Source organism: Bison bison, unplaced genomic scaffold (assembly GCF_000754665.1).
Source record: "Bison bison bison isolate TAMUID 2011002044 unplaced genomic scaffold, Bison_UMD1.0 scf7180017864080, whole genome shotgun sequence".
Taxonomy (NCBI): Eukaryota; Metazoa; Chordata; class Mammalia; order Artiodactyla; family Bovidae; genus Bison; species Bison bison.
This window is the reverse complement of record NW_011494652.1, coordinates 2,139,409-2,148,493: the sequence shown is the minus strand read 5'-3', so window position 1 is coordinate 2,148,493 and position 9,085 is coordinate 2,139,409. Positions and strand designations below refer to the sequence as shown.

The window sequence follows — 9,085 nt, the reverse complement described above, 5'->3', positions numbered from 1 at the left end:
CTGACGTGGTTTTGGAACCAAGTGTTGATAGATCGCTTTACGTCTTCCCATTTTTGTTTTTCTGGCTCAGAGTTTACTTTTAAGGCTTTTTTTTTTTTTTTTTTAAAGAACCGATTGATAACGTGTGGCTTCCTGTGAGGCCCGGCACAGTACTAATTAGCACAGTTTTGAAATCATCCTATGAGTGAATGGATCCACACATGCCTCATGTTTTAGTGAGAAGATTCTTGTTGGAAGTTTCAGTTCAGTTCAGTCGCTCAGTCGTGTCCGACTCTTTGCGACCCCATGAATCGAAGCACGCCAGGCCTCCCTGTCCATCAACAACTCCCGGAGTTCACTCAGACTCACGTCCATCGAGTCGGTGATGCCATCCAGCCATCTCATCCTCTGTCGTCCCTTTCTCCTCCTGCCCCCAATCCCTCCCAGCATCAGAGTCTTTTCCAATGAGTCAACTCTTCACATGAGGTGGCCAAAGTACTGGAATTTCAGCTTCAGCATCGTTCCCTCCAGAGAAATCCCAGGGCTGATCTCCTTCAGAGTGGACTGGTTTAAGCACCTTCATATTTTCACCTTGTTCATGGCATGTGTTTTTTCATGTCTCTGTGTTTTGAGCTTCCACATTCATTGGGCAGCTAGTTTAGGCCAGACATTGTTGGAACTAGGACCCCAGCAGGGACTTAAAATCCGTGTGCGTTCTTCATCCACTGCTATGTGACGAATCACTGCAGAGCTTAGTGACTCCACAGGGAGCAGCTCACAGTCCCCAGTGCCTGTGCATTGTCGCAGGCGGGCCTGACTCAGGGCCTCCTGAGGGCGCAGACACGGGAAGGCCCCCCGGGGCTGGATGGCAGGCTTTCGGACTCACCTGGCTGCTGGGGACAGGCCCGGGTCCCTGCCGTGTGGACCTCTTCAAGGCCTGGCTTTCCTCGGAACACCCTCTGAGAGCGAGAGCGCGGGGTTTAGCCCGGGGCCTTTCACTCCCTGGTCTCGAGGCCGCACACCTTCACTTCTGTTCGTGAGAATGAGGTGCGAAGTCCTGCGTCGCTCAGGGGCTGAGCAGGAGTTGCGCCCTCTGCCTCTTGAAAGGAGGAGGATGGAAGAATTTGTGGGCCCCTTTCTAAACCCACGCAGACTGAAGGACAGTAATGAGCAGGGAAAGGAGACCAGAGTGCCCGAGTTGTCCGAGGTGGGGGGATGATCGTGTGTGAACAGGGTGGCCGGCGAGGTGACACCAGGAGGGTGACCTTGAACCAGAGACACGGGCAGGAAGAGAAGTAGCCACTCGGAGACAGGTAAAGGGTCGAGTCAACCAGTGGGGACAAGGGAGAGAGCAGGCCGCGTCAGGGAGGACCTGGGCTCAGGCCTGAGCAGCTCGAGGCCGGAGCCTGTTTCCTGCGGTGAGGAGGGCTGCCGGGCAGGGGCTCGGAGCTGGGCCTCCACCCTGTGGAGGTGGATGGGCCCGTCCAGGGGACGTGATGGTCAGCAGCTGAGTGTTCCAGCCTGCATCCGGGAGAGGACTCACTCAACGCAAGGTGGACTGGGGTTGCGGGCATGCCGATGGCATTTAAAGGCATGAACAAGATTAAGTCACCAGGCAGGTTCCAGTGGAGAGCGGTGGGGTGCAAGGGTAGGGCTGGGGGGCGCCCCACTTTCCGAGGTTCAGTAGGTGCAGGGGACTCAGGAAGAGCCCCAGGGAGGGCGGGGCCTGGAGCCGAGGGAGAGACGTGCTGGGCAGGTGGGGGGGAGGCTTGCTAACGTGGGGTCCTCAGAGCCCCCGGGAGCTTCCCTGTGGGGTGGGCACACCGCCTGCTGGCAGAGACTGGGCGGGGAGGGGGACAGTAGAGGCCGCTCCTGGGGAGCTCTCAGAGACCCACGGTGGGCACTGCAGGGAGCCCTGGAGGAGGAATCTGCTGGTTCCCGTGTGTGATTTTAAGGCAGGAGAAGGGAGAGGACGTGCTGCCCGGGCTGATGGGGGTGAACCTGTAGGCAGAGAAGGGTGTGAGCTGTGGGAGGGGGCAGGCGGCACGGGGCCCAGCAGGCACTCTCCGTGTGTCCCTGATGATAGAGCCGCCTTGCGGTGTGAGGGGCCGTCCCCCAGGACAGCCCAAGTGCCTGCGCCCCTGGAGGAGAGCGCGGGGGCTGGCCCTCCCGTCCCCCAGCAGCCCCCACTCACCCCTGTCTGTGCATGCTCAGAGCAGCCTGGAAACAGAGGGCTGGGAACCCACGAGGACTGCATTCACCAGTGATGACCGCCGAGGTGGTCGGCGGCTGCGGAGCTGAAGGATGTCTTTTTCTTCCTTTCCTTCAGCCTGGCTGATGGATGTATTTTTTTAATTTTCGGTTTTTGTCTCTGACTCCATCAGCCCATCCTTGTGAATAACCTCATAGGATTGCCTCCCGTCCACACTAAGACCTGAATGTCACCAGCCCGTCTAAGAACTGGATGCTCCTCCTGCCCGTTTCTTGAGTACTGCTCGCTTAAGAGATGGCAGTGTCTCATGAGCATGGCCTGCTTATCCACAGTCAGGGCTTCCATGTAACTTGGGTTCTGTCCCTGATTCCCGTGAGCTGCCCTGAACGTCGCTGACGAGCTGTGGTCCTCTCGTGCACAGGTGCAGACGCTGAACGAGCAGGACTGGGAGCGCGCACAGCAGGCCAGCGTGCTGGCCAACGTGGCCCAGGCATTCGAGAGCGACGTGGACGTGTCTGACGGCGAGGGCGACAGGGACGCCCTCTTCAGCTCGGCCGCTCTGCTGTCGCCCAGCGGGCAGGCCGATGCCCAGACTCTGGCCATGATGCTTCAAGAGCAGCTGGACGCCATCAACAAAGAGATCCGGTGGGTGTGCCCGAAACTCGGCTCCTCTGAGGACCTGTCTTGTCCTCAGAGAAGTCTGAGTGTTCCACAGGAAGAAAACTGACCTCAGGTCTGCTTCAAGAGTTTTCGGTTCCGAGATTGCCCTTGATTATAGAGCTCGGTCAGCCGGGGTGTTCTGTTCATGGTGTGGTGGCAGCACTCTGTGTGGGGGGTCGTGGGGTGCCCCTCCACCCACTCTGAGCCCCAAGGTGGGCGAGGTGCCAAGGCAATGTCCCCTGCGGCCCATGCTCCCTCCTGCATCCCTCAGTGCCCCCCACGTTCTGGTGAAAAGCCACCTGGAACAGAAAGTTGGGGTCTGGGGGGTTGGCAGATTGCCACTCGGATCTGCATCTTCCTTTCTAGGTTAACACAGTGTGAAAACTGGCTCGTTGTAGGACAGTGGTCCACGGACATGTGCTTGAGTTTTTCTCATCAGTGTATTTAAGGTGTTTTCTTTAGACGCCATCTTGGCAGTTATAACAATTTACAAAACAGGGTAGACTCCAAAGGCCTGCCTCGTGGTGAGCAGGGGGCCTCGGGTCTGGGTGCAGCCGGGTGGCTGGGGGCCCTGAGGCCTACCCGGTGCCACACAGCTGTGCCCCCGTCCCCAGTGTGTGCTCAGAGTGGCCGCAGGCCGGTGAGCCTGCGCGGGACCTGGCAGAGCTGCTGCTCAGATGGTGCTTGTCATGCCAGCCCAGGCCGAGATGCCCGATCCTGTCGGCCGAGTGCAGGGGGCACGGGGGAAGGGCAGGGGATGAGTGGCCAACCAGCAGATGCAGGTGGTGCCACCTGCGCTTCTGACGCAGTGGATGGACTGCTCGTGGGCCGCACTGGAGCACAGACGGACTCAGAGAGATGTCTTCCCCATCCCCACAGGAAATATGGAACAGTTATGTATTAATATTTTTACAGCATATTGTCAGGTGAAAGTGATTTTCCCTTATGCAACAAGTTGATTTGATGTAAGTGGTAAATTCTGTCCATCAACTTATTATCAACAGTGAAAAACTTTCAGGATGTATAAGTAGAAATGAAACTGGAGAGGTTACAACCTGTAAGAACCTTGTATTTTAATATGAAAATCATTTTATTTGCATAATGGAGTATTTAAACTGCTGTATAAAATCATCCGCAACACATTAGGGGAGAAGAGCAGAAACCGTGAATCGTAGGTTAAAGCAGCACAATTGACGTGAATCCAGAGAACTCAGTCAAGTGATGTGTTTGTCCAAATACAACTTTAAAAAAAGAGATCAACTCAGCCCTTCATCTGGTCTGGAGACTTGTGTTTAGGAACTCCAGCTTGTTTGTGAATTGCTGTTTTGATTATCAGAGTTCCTGATTCCCAGTGGAAAAAACTTGAGGTGCCGACATGCATCTCTGCCCTGAGATCAGGGAAGGTCAAGGTTGTCAACTTCAGGTATCTCCTCACAGGGAGAGAGTCGCCGCCCAGGCCCCGTCAGAATGTTAGAGTAAAGAAGGAAAATCAAACGTGAATCAACAGGGGCCCCTTTGTAAGGCTCAGTGATAAGCTATTCTAAGTTAGACAATATTCAAAAGAGGGAAGGTTGAACCTTTTTGCTGAGATCTTAATTGAGCAACTGTTTCTGGAATTTGCTAATCGTGACAGTATGCAAGCCCCAAATTTGTTGTCCAGATACGTTCCTCTGCTGACAAAGGCAGGTGACGGGTTTTGTTCTATTTTAGGTTGATCCAAGAGGAAAAGGAGAACACGGAGCAGCGGGCGGAGGAGATCGAGAGCAGGGTGGGCAGCGGGAGCTTAGACAACCTTGGTCGTTTTAGATCAATGAGCTCCATTCCCCCGTATCCCGCCTCCTCACTGGCCGGCTCCTCCCCGCCCAGCAGCGGGCGCTCCACGCCCCGAAGGATGCCACACAGTCCGGCGAGGGAAGTAGACCGGCTGGGCATCATGACTCTGGTACGTGTCTGCCTCCTCCCTGCCACGTCCCTCCCCCAGCAGCCTGGTTTTCCTTTTTTTGTTTGTTTTTTGTTTTTTCTTTTTTTACCCAGAAGAAAATCAGGTACATTTTTGCTACGCTCAGAGGTCTAAGATTTTTAAAACTGGCTAGTCTTTAATCATTCCGTAATTGCACAGCGACAAATTAGTCTCGGTATTTGGACCACTGGCTTAGCACGTCATCAGCCAGAGCCTGCCTCTGTAAGGTTGGGCCTGGCCTGTGCTGGGCACAGCAGCTGCAGGGAAGTTTCTGTTCTCAGGGAGCAGACAGCTTCGTGAAAGTAACCATAGGCAGCTCTCATGGCGTGGGAAAGCCGTGCAGCACGTTTTCCACTGGGGATGCCTGGCTGCAGGGTGCAGGGCCTGCAGTGGGAACAAAACCGAGAATCTGCACCGGCCTGCCTGCTGATGGACCTGGCCGTGCGCTCAGGCCAGCTCTGCCTGTGAAACCAGGTTAAAAGCCCGGTGCCCCAGGGCCCCAGGGAAGACGTCGAGCTGCCTCACTTTCCCGAGTCTAAAAACAGGATGACGCCCTCGGGCTTTTGGTGACAGAGTGTGCGGCTCTGTTGCGGCTTTCTTCGTGTTTAGCTTAGGTTTTCCGAGTGCGTTGCTGTTTACCCCGTGAATCACGTGTACAGCACTCTGCTTTGTAACTGCACTTGTAGTTATCACGTTTCTCTGTTACCACCCATCTCATGTTAGCCGCATTGTTAGCCAGCGTATAATTACGTTAACTGTGAATCCTTTTAATTTAATTTAATTTTAGCAGCACGTGAAGTGGCAACTAGTCCATCTTGTGGTCTTTTGACACTGTTTTTATGATTTGCATCATTGGCTAATTAGTTGATATTTAAAATTCTTTGACGATTTCATTGTGGTTTCATGCTTGATTTCTGTCTGAGTGTTTGTAAAAGAATAGTTCTGTGTATGTTTTCCTTGCTGTTGGAGTTCTCTGACGGTGTGTCTGCTTTCATCATCGGTGTTGATTTCCTGTCTCATCCCGTTGTCTGTTGAGTCATCGTCAGTCCAGACCCCAGCCCCCCGCCCCCGAGTCTGTAGTTACCCGTCCATCTCCCTCCCGTCCCCCCGCTTGCTCTGGTCACGGCAGTGCTGTGGTCCACAGCGTGTGTCCCCTCAGTGGGGTTTCTGCTCTGTCTTCATGTCTCACTAAACAGTGTTCTTCACCCATAGCAGGAAGTTTGAACCAGCGTATCACTGTACAGTTACAGCGTAGTGTAGATGCGTCGTGCACTACGTAACGTGGAATTCATGCATGAGACTGCTCGCATAAGGAGCTGGCCCTCCAAGTGTAGCAGTAATGGACTCCTGCCACAGTGGCCTTTCAGTGTTGTGTTTGTATTTAAGCCTGTAAACCTCATCAGCTTTTGCACAGTTAACGTCTCTACTAGACTCTTACAAAGCACCTTCTATGGTTCACGAAACGTGGAGCCTGCACCTGCTTATGCTAGCTTTCATTCTTACATATTTTCCCAGGGAATCTGCTTTAATAAATTTATTTTGAGAAGTTTTAAATCAAATTCTATGTCAGGATTTTACGTTAATGTTCAATAAGTGGTTAGATTTGTTCAGTGTTAAAATAGGTATTATGGTAACTTCCTCCTTATCAGTTAAATTACTAATTTAAAGTATAACATGTTTTTTATTAAGAAAAACTAACTTATAGAGAAGTTTGGCTGAGAATAGACAACTGTTAAGGCCTTTTGTGGTACAGAATGCTGTGCTTTAATAAATCATGATGTTGTAATAGAATTGTATCTTCCTGAGAAATAATTTATAGTGTTTCTCTAGTAAATCTTGAATAGATTATTTAACTTCTGTGGTCAAAAAAAATGTTCTGTTTCCAGTCACGCGCTCTCTAACTCTTCACCTCGTTACATGTTTGCCGGCATTTTTGCTTTACTGTATTTGCCTATACTGATTCTTGAATTTTTAGCTTCAAAGTCACAGTAAATCTGGTTTCTCTTCATTTCTTTGCATGCATCTGTCAGCCTAGTGATTTAAGGAAGCATCGTCGAAAGGTAAACTAATTTAGTAATTTGGCTTTAGTTTCCCTGTGAAGCATTAAAGAGTCCTTATCGCTTAATGTGCATGAACACCGTGTGGTTATGTCCTGGTGAATAATTGACGTTTTAATGGTGGTGATGAAACACCCACCACTGAAAATGTGCTGATGGTTCTGTTGGAAATAGGTCATTCGCTGGGACAGTTGTAACAGTTTGCCTCTCTCCCACTTGTTTGCCTTCTGATCATCTCATGCTTGTTTATAATAGACATAGTATTATTTATTATATTTAAAATGTTCTTTACTTATTTTTTCTGGCCATGCTGCACAGCTTATGAGACCTTAGTTCCCCAACCAGGGATCAGACCGGTGTCCCAGCAGTGAACGTGCCAGGTCCTAACCTTTGGACCACCGTGGCATTTCCGCTCAGTGTTTTTTAAAAGAAATGACTGAATCAGAGCCATAGATGTTAGATTTGGGGGAAGCCAGTTCAGTGACGGTGGGTAGCAGTGTGCAGGAGACTCTGCACCAGGCCCCGTGTCCATCGCTCTCCCTGTCTGTCATCTAATCCCGCAGACACCAGGCGAGGTCCAGGCTGCTGCTGTCCCCATTCAGCAGCCATGGGCACTGAGGCAGAGAGGCCGGGCACCCTGCCCAGGCTCACACACCCAGCAACTCAGTGCGAACTGGTCTGATCAGAGCCTGGACCCTGAACCATGGTGCCGCCCACTCGCTCTCCTCCCGAGGCTCCTTTCTCCATCACGGCATCCCTGATGGAGGGAGCCTCGGGGGAGCTCAGGGCCTCTCCCCTCGGGTCACTTGGATGAGCCCCGTTGTTGAAGTACACTGCCCCGAGGGCTGGCCTTCCTGTCCCTCTCCCGCTCCCAGCCCGCTGACCGAGCACTCCTGGGCCTTCCCGCAGGACTGGGGTGGCCATGCTCCAGTTCAGGCAGCTCAGTGCCTGGGAGCCCTTCTGCTGGGCACAGCAGAGCAGCGCCGTCCCCCCGGGGTTGGTGACCTGGGTGTGCCGCTCGCCCGCTCTGTGGCCTGCTTTGCTCTCCTGTTCAGTGAGGACACGGCACTGCCCATCCTGGCCACGTGGGCACCAGTGGGGTGGCTCCCGTCCTGGGGGAGGGCGGCCAGGCTGCGGACCCAGAGGCCTTCCTCGGGAGGAGGCCTGGGGGAAGGGGCTAGCCTGGGCCCTGACTCTGAGGCAGGTGTTTGTCTCCATCGAGTCCACAGTCAGCCCAGGTGTGTCACTTCCCTGCTCTGTTCTCTCTTGTTTTCTAGGTTTTATAAATGCTTATTTTAACTTGAATCTGAGATTGATCCCTGTTCAGTTCCACGTGGATAATTTCTAGCCTTTGTAGCCTTTTGTTGTCTTAGGGTTGTTGTTGGAGCTCAGGGGAGGGTGCCCAGTTTATCCAGCTGCTGTTAAATGAGTTCGGCAGGATTTTGCACTAAGTCACTGTGTTGTCACCAAGCTCCTGTGGGGCTGCACGGGATCAGTGTTCTTTACAGAACCCACTAAAAAAGGCACAGGTTAGTTGGTTAAAACAGCGCACTCGTTGTGTATGAAAACACTTGCCATGCCTGTTCCCTCAAACCTCCCCTGGCTTAGTCACACACCCACGTGTATCAGTGAGACCTGCCTGGACCCTGAGGGCTTCATCTGTTCCCCACACTGTTGCCCCCACCGTCTTTCCTGTCCCCACACCCAGGACCAGCGGAGAAGCTGGGAGTCCAGGAGAGAGCGTTTTTTTTTAATTAGTTGATTTTTTAATTGAAGGATAATTGCTTTACAGCATTTTGTTCTTTTCTGTCAAACCTCAACGTGAATCAGCCGTAAGGCACACATGTATCCCCATCTCCCTCCCCATCCCACCCCTCTAGGTTGATACAAGATCATCTCTTAATTAGACCTAGGGGTGCTTTCGGAGAAGGCAATGGCACCCCACTCCAGTACTTTTGCCTGGAAAATCCTATGGTCGGAGGAGCCTGGTTGGCTGCAGTCCATGGGGTTGCTAAAAGTTGGACACGACTGAGCGACTTCACTTTCACTTTTCACTTTCATGCCTTGGAGAAGGAAATGGCAACCCACTCCAGTGTTCTTGCCTGGAGAATCCCAGGGACGGGGGAGCCTGGTGGGCTGCCGTCTGTGGGGTCACACAGAGTCGGACACGACTGAAGCGACTTAGCAGCAGCAGCAGGGGCGCTTTATGTAAACCAC

The 9,085-nt window shown here is 52.6% G+C and overlaps 1 protein-coding gene across 1 annotated transcript in view; it reads left to right on the top strand.

Annotated features, from left to right (window-relative positions):
- PPFIA1 (protein tyrosine phosphatase, receptor type, f polypeptide (PTPRF), interacting protein (liprin), alpha 1) overlaps positions 1-9,085 on the top strand; it is a 74,733-nt gene that overhangs the window by 45,355 nt on the left and 20,293 nt on the right. The window contains exons 14-16 of the mRNA XM_010837647.1: positions 1,741-1,756; positions 2,592-2,836; positions 4,562-4,793. Coding sequence (XP_010835949.1) covers positions 1,741-1,756; positions 2,592-2,836; positions 4,562-4,793 — 493 coding nt within the window. The remainder of the gene's footprint in view (positions 1-1,740; positions 1,757-2,591; positions 2,837-4,561; positions 4,794-9,085) is intronic.